The sequence below is a fragment of the Marmota flaviventris genome, chromosome 1 (genome assembly GCF_047511675.1).
Source record: "Marmota flaviventris isolate mMarFla1 chromosome 1, mMarFla1.hap1, whole genome shotgun sequence".
Lineage (NCBI taxonomy): Eukaryota > Metazoa > Chordata > Mammalia > Rodentia > Sciuridae > Marmota > Marmota flaviventris.
In genome coordinates this window covers 94,460,966-94,478,590 of record NC_092498.1, presented here as the reverse complement: position 1 = coordinate 94,478,590, position 17,625 = coordinate 94,460,966, and the positions used below count along the sequence as shown (strand labels likewise).

The following is a 17,625-nucleotide window of genomic DNA, read 5'->3' as shown; positions in this document are numbered from 1 at the left end:
GATTTTACAAGAGATAAAGTAAGCTGTTGTGGTCAGAACTATTTAGGTACTGAACTTTGGTTCTCTCAATGATGGAGACCAGCCATGGGGCAGCTACCAAGCAAAAATAATTACAAATCCATTTTGCCTCTCCTGTCCTGTCTTTACACTACTGTTGAAGGTCCCCGAAGGGAAGGAATGGATAAGCCAATGTGAATTAATCAGGACGTAACCTACTCATCAAGAATTTGCAAAGAATGGGTCCCCTAGTTTTTAAAAAACAAATTGGCAGGCTCTGAGGAACAACATTGTTCTATTTTGGTATAATGTCTCTGGGCTGCAGCTTTCTAAGATTTTCATATTAGAAACTCAGTGAGCTAAGACTACCATCTCCCTGTCCTCAATATCCAGCAACAGCCTGATGAACAAAGGTTTTTGTCAAATTCTAATTTTTGTGCCTAGTTATAACTTTGTCTTCCAACTTTTTGGTCACTCACTCAAACGAAGCTATGTTAGACCCTTAGAGTTATTACTAAGTTTTTGTATCTTAAGCTGAAGGTTAACAAAAAAGTGATATTCCCAAGAATTTATTCTCTCAACCTCCAACCAGGAATCTGAAGAATGAGACTCTTTTTGTAAATCATTGGGTTAAATGAGGGTATTTTTGTAATGGAAAGGAAGGAATTTATCAAGTTTTCTTAAAGCTTGACTTCTCAGCTACACATGAAATCTGTAAACTTAACCCAAAGATTATTAATTAGCTAACCACCTTGAAAATGCCTACACTGTGAACATATTAGAAAACATGATTAGCTGGGATATAACCTGAATGTTAAATACTTCTTAACTATATTGTTTTATAGACTGTTCTCTTAATGCTGTAGATGTGTTTCCTACTATGGCTGTTCCCCTTTCAAAGTCAGAGGTCACTCTGATATTTCTCATAGTGGTAAGAACAAAGTGGGTAATTAGTTACTTAGTTGACAGAAATAATAAAAGGCTGATACATACTTTGTGACACAGAGTGTATCCCTACATTGGCTGACGAGAGTCTCTCGGTCATCTTCTCTCTGTGGTCGGACAGTAATTAATTCAAAAGTATTGCGTCTTGCACAAAACTCTCTGTTGGCTGGTTCTATCTGATGGCTGGTACAATTGGCCAGATTAATCCTTCCTATGGGATTCTTTAAAAATAAATTTTAAAAACATTAGTAGTCTAATTTCTTGACTTGACAAAACTAAGTCAAGAAACATTAAGCGTTAAGTTAGTAAAATTAAAATTAAAAAGCCATTCATTTAAAAGCTAAATTTCCCCAAAATGGAAAATTAATATATGGGGGGAAAATGCCCTGGTAATCTCTAATCATCAGGGAAATGTAAATCAAAACCACAATGAGATATCACACATCATACCTGTTAAGTTGGCTAGTATCAAAAAGATGAAAGAGAACAACTCTTGGTAACCACCACCACAACAAAAACCCCTATACACTGTTGGTGATATTGTAAATAAATATAGCCATTTTAGAAAACAGTATGAAAGTTCCTGGAAAAAAAACTAAAAATAGAATTACCATATAACTCAGCAATCTCATTACTAGATATATACCCAAAGGAATTGGAATCAGTATGTCAAAGAGATGTCAGCACTGCCACGTTTGCTACAGGATTATTCACAATAGCCACAGTATGGAAACAACCTAAGTATCCGTTAACAGGTGAACGGATATTAAAATGGGATACTACTCAGCCTTGAAAGAAGGGGGGCCATATAAATAAATTGTGATACAAAGTTTCCAACAAATATGGAATAAAAAATAACATATATAATAAAAATAAAATTTAAAAAATACATAATAAAATATATAATTTTTAAAACCTTAAACAGGAAATTTTGACATTTGAGATAACATGAAAGAATCTAAAGGTCCCTGTGTTAAGTGAAATAAGCCAGGCACAGAGAGGCAAACAGCACATTGATCTTACTTTTTACATGTGGAATCTAAAAAAGTCAAATTCATACAAGTAGAGAGTGGAACAGAGGCTGGGGAAGGGAAGGCAGTAGATAAAGGGAGAAATTGGCCAACAGGTACAAAATTAAAGTTAGGCAAGAGGAATAAATTCTATTGCATGGTATGATAACTATAGTTAATAATAATGTACATTTGAAAAATAATAAAAGAATTTTAAGTGTTCTCAGCAGAAATGAATGAAAAATATTTGAGGTGATAAATATTCTAATTAGCTTGATTTGATCATTGCACAATATAAACATATATTGAAAACATATTGGACCCCATCATAAAGAGACTAAGTCATTACTTATCAGTTAAATTAAAAATTAAAAAAGTTAAAATATTTAATATTTTATATTAAACATAAATAGTCAGTATTTCTTATTGTTTCTTGCTATACAAAAAATTGGAAACCAAAAATACCAAATGATGGCTGTTATTAACTATTCTATGAACCTAAAATAAACAAAACCACTATTATGGAAATCTTCAAACAGAAAATAAAAAGAACAGTATATAATCCCTTAAGTACCCTCAACAATTAGATACATCTGTTCAACTACCTTTTGCCTATACTTCACCTTTTTCTCCTCTTTCAGTAAAAAGAAGCCTAGACATCTTACTTCATGTATAAATATTTTTTTATGTATCTCTAAAAGATAAGGCCAAGCAATTGGAAGCTAAATCATTCCTGTGCTATGTTAACTAAACATCCATGAGACCAAATGATCCCCAAAAAGGAAGAGGGATACATATGGTCACAGCCAATAAAACTGTCAGTTCTATTAGTAATTTTAAGAATTAAAATAAAATATATAATTTTTAAAACCTTAAATGGGCTAAGTTTGGATAGAACAGTAAAATCCTCTGTTCGTTGGTTAAAGGTAACAGAAAGTCTTACATCCCAAGTATAAAATGGTTTGTGACTGGCTGGCAATTTGATAACAGCTATCAAAAAGCATTACAAGTAAACATATTCTGATCTACAATTCTACTTAAAAGAAATTTATCCTGAGCAAATACATAAGCAAACAAAGATATTTATTCATATGTAGTCACTATTTTTTCACAATAGCAAAAATTCAAAACAAATTAAAAGATAGTAAGGGGGGCCATATAAATAAATTGTGATACAAAGTTTCCAACAAATATGGAAAACTAAACAGTATGAAACTAAATAGTATGAAAGTTCTGCTATTATATAACCCCTCCAAAATTCTAGATAATTGAACTTAAAAAAATAAAAGAAATCATCAAAAGCCAAAATCAATGAGGAAGAGAGAGTGCTGAAGAGCAAGCTAGCCTGAAATCCTGGTTTACCCTTGGGGCATTAACTAATGTAGAAATCTATAGCCTGGCTCACACAGATGAAATGTTTAATATGAAGCCTGGTACTTGCTTTAAAATATGCCCAGCAAAACAAGAAAAAAAAAAAAAAAGTATGTTCTGGAGACACAAATTAAACTTCAAAATTAATACTTCCCAGAGCTAATAGTATAGTATATTATTTCTTTTTTGTGTACATGAATATTTTAATTATAAAAAGCAAAATATAGGGTGGGGCTGAGATTGTAGCTCAATAGTAGAGCGCTTGCCTAGCATGTGTGAGGCACTGGGTTCGATTCTCAGCACCACGTATACATAAATAAAATAAAGGTCCATCAACAACTAAAAAAAATTTTTAAAAAAAGCAAAATATACTTTTCCATGTGTGTGCACCTGCAGGAGAGAAAGAGATAAAAGGGCTAAAAAGAGTAATACATTATTGAATAAGAATAAAGATTTGCCTGACCAGGTACTAAGATTTATTTTAAGCTGTAGTTATTGAGATTAGGATAGAAAAAGAGAAAAGGAAACAGAATAGAAAAGCTAAAACATAAACCTACTCATAATTATATCTTAGATGTATACATATAACAAATATATTAATACTTGCCAGAAATGGCACTGTGAATCAGGGGGAAAAGGACTGACCATTCAATAATGCTGGCAAAATTTGTTATCCAGGGCTGGGGATATAGCTCAGTTAGTAGAGTGCTTGCCTCACATGCACTAGGCCCTGGGTTCAATCCCCAGTACCACACACACACTCACACACACAAACACAAAAGTTTCTCTGGTCCCAAAAAGTAAATTTAAAAATTCTAGATAAATTAAATGTTAAGTATAAAACTTTGTAGATAAAGTATAAGAGAAATTTTTTGGTTACAGGGTAAGAATGGTTTTCTTAAGACTCAAAAAAGTACAAAGAGCTGGTGATATAGCTCAGTGATAGAGTACTTGCCTATCATGCACAAGGCCCTGGGTTAAATTCCAGTGTCACAAAAACAACACAATAGGTTAACAGATCTGGTTTCCTCAACATTAAAAAATTCAGTAAATTTTTAAAACACTGTAATAATAAAAGATATCCCAAGCCATAGACTAGAGAATTTAATTCCAATTTACAAAAAAGAATGTGAAATGGCTAAAATATATAGAAAATCAATTAATAGAAGAGAAAATATAAATAGCCATACATATAAGAAAAGATGCTTCCTCTAGTAATCAAGGATATATAAAATAACAGTGAGATAACACTTTGGATCTACTGACAAAAGTTTAAAAGGCTGACAGATCAAGTGTCAGCAAAAATAGGAAAACTGAGAAGTCCCATATACATCTTGGTTGGAATGGAAAATTGTGGACTATCTTCAAAGAATCATTTGACAAAATAGCTAAAGATATGAAAAATCCCACAACTCAGAACTTTCATCCATTTATTTAAAAAGCAACAGAACTAGTTTTAATAGCAAAGATGTGGAAATAATCTAAGTGCTCCTAAAGAGGAGAATGAATAAAGTGTGATGTGTGTGGTCTTACAGTGCAATACTATATTCAGAGAAAAAGAAACTAAAAATACACATATCCTCCTAGACTAACTAACACATTGTCCTCAAAAAGGCAAGTTGTAGAATATTTACAATATATTATTTGTTCAATGTTTAAAATACCAATTGCAATAACATATATTACATATATACAATAGAATCTGAAGAAATACATAGGAACAAAAAACAATTTTAGCATGGGTTATCTCTATGGAGAACATCTACATAAACAGCTTCAACTGGACTAATAACTAAAGTTGACTGAAATGATGTTTTTGTGCCTTTTTGAATATCTTAAACATTTCACATATATTTTTTAAATACTAATAATCTTAATGACCATAATGTAATACTATTTAATAATTACTAAACACAATATCATAGATTTATCTTTTTTGATGTGGAAAGATATAAAGTACTGCTTTGGCTGGAGATGTGGCTTAATGTACATGGTTGCCTAGTATGCTCAGGCCCTAATCCCAGCACAGGAGGGGGGAGGGGGCAGAAAGACTCTAAGAGAAAAGAAGAAAAATCATAAGCAATGGGCAGGATGTAAAATCTTGACAAACAGAGGACTGCAGCAAGAACATTTTAAGGGCTTAGTAAGTACATGCAAGGGAGAATCTTGAAGGACAGAGGGAACACTTGCATGATACACCATATGAAAATCAAAGCTCTTCACCACCAATCAGTACTACTTAAATTACCTTTCTCCTCTCATCATCTGGATAAGTCCAATAAGAGATACAGTTGCCAGAAAGAACACACCATCTTCGATGCCAGGCACCAAAACCACTAACATCTTCAAATATGGTCTGGAAAAGTCAATTGAAATGCTGACTTGAGAAACTGGAGGAAAATGTCCAAACTATAAAATGCTGATTCTGTATCTTCAACTTCATGTCACCACATTTCATGTTGCCACATTTCATGTCAAAATCTATTTGTATGATTTGTATCATATCTTTTTACTTTAATAATGAAAATTGTTGATTGTTCACATCAGAAGATAACTGTTATATTATCTAAAAGCATTTAATACCACCTAGATAATTAACCTCAAATAAATATCTCTATAAAACTTTAGAGTTTTCATGAGCATGGTATCCCTAACCAAATGCTCCTTAAACAAGAGAGATGTATGAGTGTTGTAGAATATAATGACATGAGAGTATAATATCTTCTGCATTAAAAAACTAGTGACAGGCTGGGCGCAGTGGCACACGCCTGTAATCCCAGCAACTCTGGAAGCTGAGGCAGGAGGATCACTTCAAAGCCAGCTTCAGCAACAGTGAGGCTGTAAGCAACTCAGTGAGACCCTGTGTCTAAATAAAATACAAAATAGGGCTGGAGAGGTGGCTCAGGGGTTGAGTGTCCCTGAGTTCAATCCCAGTTTACCCTCCCACACACACAAAAAAAAAATTGTGATAGGATATTAAGTTAAACTTATCTTCACATGAAGTCTGGCATTTCATTTATTCTCATTTAGAACAGAGTTTCTAACAGGATTATAAAAGTCAACTCATGATCATAAGTTGATGGACTACTGTGATAAACATCAGAACTCCAAGTCCACTGCCTGGCTATCAGTTGCATTTGGAAGTGGCATCTCCCTGCAGTCAGACATGTCTTAGGAATGCAGGTGGCATCCCAAGGGTAGGTGAAAGATAGTGTTGGTTACAGACCAAACACCTAAATAGGTAATGAGCAAGTACTTCCACTTAAACAATTTAAGTAGAAGCTGGGAAGTTTTTTTCTCTGCTATTTTTCAATTGTAGTTATAACAGAGCCCTAATTTATATGAAATCCTCACTTTTAATTTTTAAAAAAATCCTTTAGGAACTTTTACATTAAAGAAAAAAGGGAAAAAATGTAACAATGCTATATATAGATCATGAGTTGGCAAAATTTTCCTTGAAGGGCCAGAGAATAAATATTTCAGTCATAGTAGCTCATCTAGTCTATATTACAAATATTCAGCTTTCTTTTGTAGCACAAAAGAAGCATAGACACTAAGTGTAAACAGATTATCCCATTTCTACAGCAACCACTGGTGGGTCCTACTTTGCTATCCCCTGATGCAGATAACCTAAAGGCATCTTTGTGTTTGATTTCAGAATACACCAAGGTTTTCCTACCTTTAAATCACAACTTTACCTTTCTGATTGTTGGGTAGCTAAAAACAACACTAGTATTATTTGATTCTGGCTGGGAGGCACACTATTCCAAGAACATGTTTTCACATTAACTCAACTAATCCTAGCACCAACCCTGCAATAGGATACATACTCTTTCCAATTCACTGGTTTATGTGAATTTGGCAAAGGCAGTTTGTATGAGTTGCTTCCATGATAGATAAAAAAAAAACCCTCAAATCTATAAGCTTAGTTAGTTTAGTAAAATATTCCTAATAATCATATTCCTCCTGTCCTTTTTCCTCCTCCCTAGCTCATTCTTTTTCACAACACATGCTTTTTTCTGAACAACACTGCTCATAGCTAAGGAAGAAAGAAATCTTGTCATTTCAATTTCAAGCACAAGTTAGTGCAGGTGACTCATGTCCCTCCTGTGTGAATCTTTTACACCCTGAAGGTAACAGTCAAGGGAAATGCTAATGGAGTTATTATCATACCCTACTTAATCAAAGAGGAATAAGACAGCCTTTTCATCTTTATAGCTGAGGAAAATGAGGGTTAGGGGAAAATTAAGTGACAACACACAATAACAAAGCAAAATTGGCATCTTCTAGCTCCCTGTCCAAAACGCCTTTCTGCTGTCATCATTCAAAACCGATCTGGACCCACATTGATTTAGAACCAGGTACCAATGTCTCTGGTTACAGACTTCCTCCTCCAGCTGTCTCTGGCACAGCAGGAAAGGAAATTGAACCAAATAGCTTTCATTTCAGTTACAATCTCTATTTTTTACAGAAAGTAGGTGGAATTAAAAATGCATTGTTTAGGCAGAGGACAAAGTCATATGAGCGAGTTCTGAGCTCTTCATTTCTGTGACTGTGGGTGTAATAACAATGGCTTTAGGATTCAAGTCTAGTTAAGAGCATAGCTCAAAAATTAAATAGGTTACACATTATATACAAATGAACTGGCTACTAGAACAGAACCTATCAGTTGCTAAAGGTGTCTACAATAAAATGTAAAAGTATTTACATTTAAAGGTCAGTAAGTAAACATGACTTTCAAGTCAGAAATTTATTTTAAAATGCTTTTCCAAGGGCTGGGGATGTGGCTCAAGCAGTAGCGCGCTTGCCTGGCATGCGTGTGGCCCGGGTTCGATCCTCAGCACCACATACAAACAAAGATGTTGTGTCCGCCAAAAACTAAAAAAAAAAAAATATTAAAAAATTCTCTCTCTCTCTCTCTAAGAAAAAAAAAAAAAAGCTTTTCCAAGACTATCTACTGCCACCTACTGGATTTATAACTGAAGAAGATAACAAGAAAGGAAAAATTGTGTGTGTTATCTGTAGGAAGTCTGATTTAGCTAGGCCACATGGGCTTTATTTTATACTTTAACTCTTCTTTTTTGCACCTTTCAATAGTAACTGCAAACTTATTTGTAACATCCCTTGTATCATTCAAATTCTTGTGTCAAAGAGAAAACCAATTCGATTTTCACCATAAACAAAACTTTCTATGTATTCTACACATATACTATTCTCTAATGACAGAAAAAGTATAATTCTATATAGACTGATCCCATGAACATTTCATCCCCTCATGACCTTGCTTTATGAATTACTCTAGTTCAAGTTCCCTATGGCTTCTATCTTCATCCTCTTTGGCCCTGTTAGAAATCACTCATTTGTATTTGGAGCTGCTCAAGTTTCTCCCATCCTAATAAATGAGGACCAAGTCCCTCTTTCACCCTACAGTACACTCACTCTTCTCTTTTCCCACTTGCTACCAAACTTTGTTTACAAGAGTTACTCCTGCTCTCCTCACCTGATCCAGAACCAGTTGTGATCTAGAGAACCACTTGTGATCTAGCCTCTGTTCTTGCCAGGGCTGAAATGACCACCTTATTACTCCAGCAGTCACAGTGGATTCTTATCTAACTTGACCACTCCCTCCTTCAAACCCTTCCCTAGGCAACCAAGACATTCAATTCTCCATTTCCTTCCCTGTGGAATCCTCTGAGGGCTTATCTCACTTAAATGTCAATGTTACCCCTGGTCTGCTCTGCTCATTGGCCCTGGCCTTCCATTACTACCTTGACATGCAAACACATCCATACCTCTATCACTACTAAAACTTCTACCCTCAGTTACAAATCCTGATCTTTGAAACACATCTCTAGTCCTAAAATTCAAATAATTTAAAACCCAGCTCATTAAAACTTCCCACTGCAAGTAGGAATTGACTGGGAAGGGGCATAAGGAAACTTATTAGTTTAAATCTTAATAGAAATTTGGGTTATATACATCTATGTATTTATCAAAACTCAAGAAATGGGCAATTAAGTTTCAGGGGAAAGCCCTTAATGTCTACAATATATTTTGAAATTCTTCCAAAAAAAGATAGAGGAATGGCTGGATAGAAGATATGTGGTAAAACAAGGTAGTAAAAAATGTTACAGGTGTAAGATAAAATCTAGAAAGTGGATAGATGGATGCTCATTGTAAAATTCTATACACATTGCTATTTGTTTGCCATTTCTCACAATAAAATATTGGGGGGTGGGGGGATACATGGCCTCCAGCCTCAAATGTGGGAAGGAAGAACATACTTGCTCTTCCTACCAGGTGCTTTACCTCAATAGTATTCCTGCCACTCAAAATGTGCAAAGAGGGAGCTGAGCGCCATTCGTGACTTGTGATTTCCTCACCTGCTAGAGCCAAATCACCTGTGTCTGCTTGCTTCCTTCTTCATGTCTCTCTGATGAGCCATTCCCTGCATCCCACTTGTGGTTCCCATCATCTCTCACACCCAGTACCTGTTTCCTAACTAGCCTTTCAGGATCACCATTCTCCAATCATGTTCCATATGTCAGGTCAAAATGATTTTTCTAAACCCCAAATTTAGTGTTTTCCTCTGTTTAAAATGCTTTAAGAATACCCCACTGGCTTCAGAATAAAGCCCAAAATCTTTTAAATGCCCTTTAACACTTGGCCCATTTCCCCTAACTATACTTTGCTTTCTAGTCCCTCTCCTCCCTCCACCCCTCCCCTTAACTCAAAGGCTGAAATACCTGTCATTGTTGAGTGTCTCATGCTTCTTTCCTTCAGGTGGGGGTAAGAGAGGGAAGGGCCCTCCAGGCCACTGAACATGCTCCCCTTATATGGAACACTTATCTCCTTTCCCCTAACTTATTCAGTGAGCAGTTTAGAAGTTACTTCTTCCAGCAGCTTCCTTTAACCTTCTCCACACACAGGACAGATATTTTGCCAGCTCACACCTACCCCACTGTGTTTTCTCCTACTTTAGTACTGTATTGTACTTGCCTATTCATTTGTATTTCCCCTTAGTGAACTAAAAGCCTTAGTTGAGTGATTGCTTTTTATGGCCTATGGTATTCCAGCACAATGACTCGCATATAGACGATTTGCAACAAATCTTTATTGAACCAATTTATCATTTAATCACATAGACCTTCATTCCTATGGGAAACCAAGTCTATGTTTTATAAAATTGAAAAAGGAAAATAAAGACTAAATGATGCTACTTACTAGAAAACCTTTTTCTTCAACACTTGAATTCACTTGACAATTTATTTTTAAATAAATATGACCTTCCAAAGGAGATAAAAAGGGTACCTGGAAGAAAAGGGCAAATTATTTGTAAAATAGTTTCAAAGATGATTTTTCTTGATAAAACATGTATAAATCATGAATAAAGAATAATATGCATAGAAAATACATCATTTCTAAAGTTGGAATATAAAAGACATAGCCAAAAAGCCACTGATTCCTTAGCAACAAACACTTTTGAAGAATAAATTAATTCACTGTAGAGCTTGACAAAAACAAAAACCCTAATTAATATGAAAAATAAAACATAGATTTAAGAATAAATTACATATTTATCTATTCTCCATCAACAGAATATACTCAACTGGAGACCAACTGCTTAAATTTACTAATAAAGAAAAATGAATTGCAGAAATGAGAAAGCTAATCCTCAGACTCATAGGAAATTGTCAAAAGTCCTAAAAACCAAAATAATCTTTAAAAACAGAAACAAAGATGGAGAAATTATATATCCCCATTTAAAAAAATTAATTCACCAGGTGTAGTGGTGCTTGCATTTAACCCCAGCAACTTTGGAGGCTGAAATAGGAGGATCACAAGTTCAAAGCCAGTATCAGCAATTTATTGAGGCCCTATACAACTTAGTGAGACCCTGTATCTAAATGAAAATAAAAAGGTCTGGGGATATGGCTCAGTGGTTAAGTGACCTTAGGTTCAATCCCCCATACCAAATAAATAAATACATTTTAAAAAATAAAAAATTAATTCAAACTGTAGTACTGGCAAAGGATGGCACATAAACAAAGGGAAAATAATTGAGAGCCCAAAGAAATAAATTCATACATGCGTAGCCAATTGATTTTTGACAAGGATGCCAAGACCATTCAAAGGCACAAAGGAGTCTTCAACAAATGGTGTTGAGAAGATTGGATAGTCACATGAAAAAGAGACTGTGGACGACTTGTACCTCATACCATATACAAAAATTTAACTCAAAATGGATAATTATTTAAATATGACAGCAAATACCATAAGCCTCTCAAAAGAAAACATGAAGGTAAAGCTTCATGATTGTGGGTTGGGCAATGAGTTCTCAGATATGATACAAAAGCATAAGCAACACAAGGAAAAAAAATAAATTTTATTTCATCAAAATCAAAAACCTTTCAGTATAGAGGTTTCTCAAAAGTTGAAAGCAGAACTACTATATGACCCTGCAATTCCACTTCTAGTATTTGTCCAAAACAACTGTAATCAGGTTCTCAAAGTTATATCTGCATTCCCATCTTCAATGCACCACTGCTCAAAATAGCTATGAGGTAGCAAAAACCTAAATGACCACCAACAGAATAGATGAAGAAAATGTGATATGTAATGGTCTAGTGTTCAGAAAAGCCAAAGAACTCAACAACAAAACAATAAAAAGAACAACCCAAACAACCCAATTAAACGTTTGGCAAAGGACTTGAATGGGCATTTCTTCAAAGAAGATATATATCTGCCTGGAGTGGTGGTGCAGGCCCATAATCCCAGCAGCTCAAGAATGCTGAGGCAGGAGGATCACAAGTTCAAAGCTGGCTTCAGCAACTTAGTAAGACACTAAGCAACTCAGTGAGACCCTGTCTCTAATAAAATATATTAAGAAAAGGGGTGGGGATGTGGTTCAGTGGTTAAATGCCTCTGGGTTCAATTTCCAGCAACCCCCCCCCCCAAAAGGTATATATCTGGATGTCAAAGAATATATACATGTATATCTTCCAATAAACATATAAAAAGATGCTCAAAATCAACAGTACTTGGAAAAATACAAAATCAAACCTACAAGGGGCACCACTTCATAACCACTAGGCTGGTTAAAATTTTGAAAAGAGAAAAGAATCAAGAATGAATAAACGGGATGGATTCAAAATAAAAAGCAGCTTCTCACAAAGGAAACAATCAATAACATGAAGAGAGAGCCTACAGGATGGGAGAAAACCTTTACCACACACACCTCAGAAACAGCACTAATCTCCAGGAAATATAAAGAACCCAAAAAACAGGGCTGGGGATGTGGCTCAAGCGGTAGCATGCTCGCCTGGCATGCGTGCGGCCAGGGTTCGATCCTCAGCACCACATACAAACAAAGATGTTGTGTCTGCCGAAAACTAAAAAAAATAAATATTAAAATATTCTCTCTCTCTCTCTCTCTTTAAAAAAAAAAAAAAGAACCCAGAAAACTTAACAAATAACCAAATAACCCAATCAATAAATGGGCTAAGGAACTGAACACTTCAAAGAAGAAATACAATCAATCAACAAACTATGAAAAAATGTTCAACATCTCTAGTGATTAGAGAAATGCAAACCAAAACTCTTAAGATTTCATCTCACTCCAGTTAGAATGGCAATTATCAAGAAAACAAGTAACAATAAATGCTGGCAGGGATGTGGGGAAAAAGGAAACTCATACATTGCTGGTGGGAAGGCACATTGGTGCAACCACTAAGGAAAGCAGTATAGATTCCTCAGAAAACTTAGAATGGAACCACCATTTGACCCAGTTATCCCATTCCTCAGTTTATACCCAAAGGACTTAAAATCAACATAGTACAGTGATGCAGTCACATCGATGTTTATATTAGCTATTTACAATAGCTAAACTATGGAACCAACCGAGATATCCTTCAACAGATGAATGGATAAAGAAAATGTGGTATATATACACAATGGAATATTGCTCAGGCTTAAAGAATGAAATTAGGGCATTTGCAGGTAAATCAATGGACCTGGAGAATATCATGCTAAGCGAAGTAAGCCAATCCCCCTAAAACCAAAGGCCAAATGTTTTCTCTGATTAGTGGATGTTTATCCATAATGGGGGGGGGGGGGGCGGATAAGGAAAGAATGAAGGAACTTTGTGCAGAAGGAGTGAGGGAAGGGGAGAAGGTGTGGGGATGGAAAGGACAGAGGAATGAGACAGACATTATTACCCTATACACACTACCAGTGTGACTCTGCACCATGTTCAGCCAGAGGAAAGAGAAGCTATGTTCCATTTGTGTACAGTGTATCAAAATACATTCTACTGTCATGTACAACTAGTTAGAACAAATTAAAAAATTAAATTTAAAAAAAAAGAAAAATACTCAAGACATGAAAAAGCATGAAAATATGGCCCTTATCAAGAGAAAAAAAAAAAAAAAAACATCAATAGCAAATCCAGATCCACAGATAATCTAAATGTTGAATCAGAATAAGAATTTAGAGCAAAAGATGGGCAAAAATGGGTTAAAAGGATACAGAATATCTGCAGAGAATTAAAAGCTGTAAAACAGGTCCAAATTCTGAAATTTCAAAACTAAAGAAAAAAGAGTTTCAATTACTTAGTAATTACTAGGTAGGCTTAATAGGAGACTGGGGTACCTCAGGAAAAAATTTAGATGGACTAGAAAACAGCTTATTAGAAATGATCTAAAATGAAGTACAAAGGAATAAAGAATTAAATGAAAATAAGAACATGCCATAACTTATAGGAAAATAGTCAACAGTCTAATAGATTTCTCAGGAGCTCCAGTAAGAAGGTAGAACTGTGCAGAGGAAATATTAATGAGTTAGAATCTGCCAAAACTTACAAAATACACAACTACAGATCCATAAACCCTGCAGTCTAGAGCCAGTGAGAATTTCCTTCAGATATTAAGAAATTATAAAAACATTTTTGAATGAACAAAAACTAGAGAATTTATTTCCAGTAAATCTATACTACAAGAAATTTTTAAAAAGTTCCTCCTGAGAGTGCAAGGTTCCTAGATGGAAACCTGGATTTGCAAAGGAATAAAGAACACCATAAATGGTAAATACAAAAGGGCAACATTTTAAAACATAATTTTAAAATGTCATTTAAAAATTAATTAAAGAAAAAATGATGACAGTGCTTGATGGGAATTATAATAAAGAAGTAAAATATAATGGGATGGACAAATGGGACTATGGGATTATACTGTTGTGGGATTCTGTTATACGGCACATGATGTGGCGTAATAATATTTCAAGGCAGACTTCAATAGGTTTAGGATGCATACTGTAATTTTTAGCAACTACTAAAAAAAATAAATAGAAGGAAGTATACCTAAAATTCAACAGAGGAGATGAAAAGGATCACGAAAATATTCAAATATTAAATATTATCGTGAAGAAGGCAAGAAAGAAAAAACAAAGAAGCAAAAACAGATGAAACAAATAGAGGGAAAAAAAAAAACAAGAAAATTGTCAACAAACTTTTTCTTTAAAGAACCAATTATCATTTTAGGCTTTGTAGACCATATGGTCTGTCACTTCCATTGAACTCTACCATTAGAGCATGAAGGCAGCCATAGACAACATAAAAACAAATGGCATAGCAGTGTCTCAAATAGTGTAATCACAAAAACAGACTGTTGAACTTTGCTAATAATAATAATTTATTAGTATTGGTCCATTTATTGTGACAAATGTAATGTTATTTTTTTTAACAAAAGAAAGTAGGCCACAAGCTAGATTTAGTCTGTGGGTTGTAATTTGCCCAACCCTATGGTAGTCTAAACCCAAACACACTAGCATAACATTAAATGTAAATGGACTAAACACTCCAGTGAAAGGACAAAATATTGTCAGACTAAACAACACATGACCATAAAAGATATTTAAAAAACATAAATCTGAAATATAGACACAAAGAGACTCAAGGATGAAAAAATAATAATATACACCAATGATAAAAAGCTATTTTGACTACATTAATATCAACAATGTAGACTTTAAAATAAAGGTCATCGGAGATGGTGTGAATAATTCATCAGTATGATACAATAATCCAAAACATTTATGCAGGTAGCTCTAAAATACATGAAGCAAAAACTTACCAAAGAGTGCTGGGGGTGTACCCAGCATGCTTGAGGCCGTGAGTTTGATCCCCAGCATAACCCCCCCTACCACCCAAAATTGACAAAATTAAAATTAAATGTCTAAATACTGACTATACTGCTCTTACTAGTTAAAAGTTTGGGAACTGATATTTTCTTCCAGCATGAAAATTCTCATAAGAAATATTTCTAAATAAATCTTTCTTATCAATAGATTAATAGACACCTCATGTAAAAGCACTTTTTAAATTATAAAAGATGTTTAAACATATGTGACAATTTGAAATGATTTCAAATTTGAATTAGGGACTACAAATATAAGAAAAAATTCAACTGTATAGATTTCATCACTAGTATAAAATGGTAACATGTATATCTAAAGTGATATTCGCTTCTAGGTCAAAAAGGAAGAAAGATGCTATTTATTATCCATCATTTCGTCTGCCCTGTGAAAAACAATAACATTTTGAGTGGAATAATCTTAATTCAATCTAAATTTAAAAGTTCTCACCATAGTGTTAGTTCATTACAATTTGATCCTCCAACCCAAAATAGGTAACGTAAAGGGAAATTCTAAGACCCCTCCCCAAATATGTGTGTGTACATATATATATATATATATATATATAAATATTTTAAAAATTACAATTTATATATTATATATACACATATATAGATTCCAATCGACTAATTCCATGAAATAAACCTCTAACTTTAGACAACCATATGTAGAATCAAAACATCGTATTTTCAGTATACCCATTTCTTAAAACTTCTTTCTTTTCCATATTGTCAATTTTAAGTTCTTAGATTCTTTCCTCTCAATGCTAATTAATAAAATTTCATTTTTTAGCCCAGAGAATGCTGGAGATAAAAAATCTCAGAAAGATGAGGGGAAAATGTACCTTACTGCTTTAGAGATTTGGAAAAGTAGACAATATTCTTGATTAGAAGCTTGTCCTGATAAAGAAGAGAATTGAAAATATTCACAAAACCGTCAAGCTTACTGTCCCCTGTCAAGTGTGGAGAATTGCATGAAAAGATTATAATTCTAATCTGTTTAAGGAGTCCACACTTCAACTGTGTTATAAAACATAACTTATGACTAGGTTGAATGTTGTCATTAATTATACACGGTATAAGTACTATTTTAATCACAGAGGCCAACAGATAGAAACTTAACAGCTTTAGAATGCCTAATCACTCTACCTCCAATCCCAAAATTCTATAATTCCAATTGGTTGTTTTACTTCATAAATGTTTGCTCAAATAATGTTTAAATTAACATCTCTATTTCCTAAAAGGCTTAATGCCTAAGAAGTTCATTTAGGTCAGATGATAAGCTCTGGATTTGTTAAGATAGAAGGCTGCCTCAATTATTTAGCTCTTTTGTGATATCAGAGACCAAACCCAGGGCCTCACACATGCTGGACAAGCAATCTAGCTCTTCTTGAAAGTCATTTGGCAAAGCTTAAGTTTCATGAATAAAGGTCTTGCAAATCTTTTTTTAGATTAAAAAAAAAAAAAGAAGAAGAAGGATGAGCTTTGAGATGTCATTTTCCCTTTATCCATAAAAAGTATAATAAAACTATGAGTGTTCTGGACTCCCTAGAGAAAGATTTTGTGACTCCAGGATGTCAGGCTTTAAAGCAGATATCTATAACCTCAAATCAGATGGCAATCCACTATTAGTGATATCTTAAATCTGTGAAGCAAACAACCTAGGTTAACCTCAAAAGACATTCCTTTCTGAAGGGTATATCAGAGATAACCTTTATGCCGTTGGTCAAGGCACCAATAAAATAGACAGATACTGTCTTATACTAAAAGTAGGACATGAGACACCTGTCTACTCTCCCAAAGTCAATTAAATCAGAATATTTATATGAGCAGAAAAGGTCTTACATTTTCCCCATCAACTTACTAAGCATATAAACTTTACTATCTATTGAAATATTCTTCTATATCAACCAAAAGCTATTGGAATAAATATTTGCTTTTCCCCATCACTCACAAAAGCACATTTAGGACAAATTTTACATTGAAATGGTTTTTAATTCAGAGACTTAAGAGTAAAAGACAACCAATTAAATTCAGTTATTTGATTTTGCACTCAACCATATGGTTGGTAATTTAAGTTATAATTACAAAGAAGTTATTAAGAGAATGGAAAT

The 17,625-nt window shown here is 34.1% G+C and overlaps 1 protein-coding gene across 2 annotated transcripts in view; it reads right to left on the bottom strand.

Annotated features, from left to right (window-relative positions):
* Anln (anillin, actin binding protein) overlaps positions 1 to 17,625 on the bottom strand; it is a 59,734-nt gene that overhangs the window by 2,796 nt on the left and 39,313 nt on the right. For both annotated transcript variants that reach the window (XM_071608451.1, XM_027939672.2), the window contains 3 exons: positions 10,548 to 10,634; positions 5,572 to 5,679; positions 991 to 1,163 (listed from right to left, as the gene is read on the bottom strand). In XM_071608451.1, the coding sequence (XP_071464552.1) occupies positions 991 to 1,163; positions 5,572 to 5,679; positions 10,548 to 10,634 (368 nt within the window). The remainder of the gene's footprint in view (positions 1 to 990; positions 1,164 to 5,571; positions 5,680 to 10,547; positions 10,635 to 17,625) is intronic.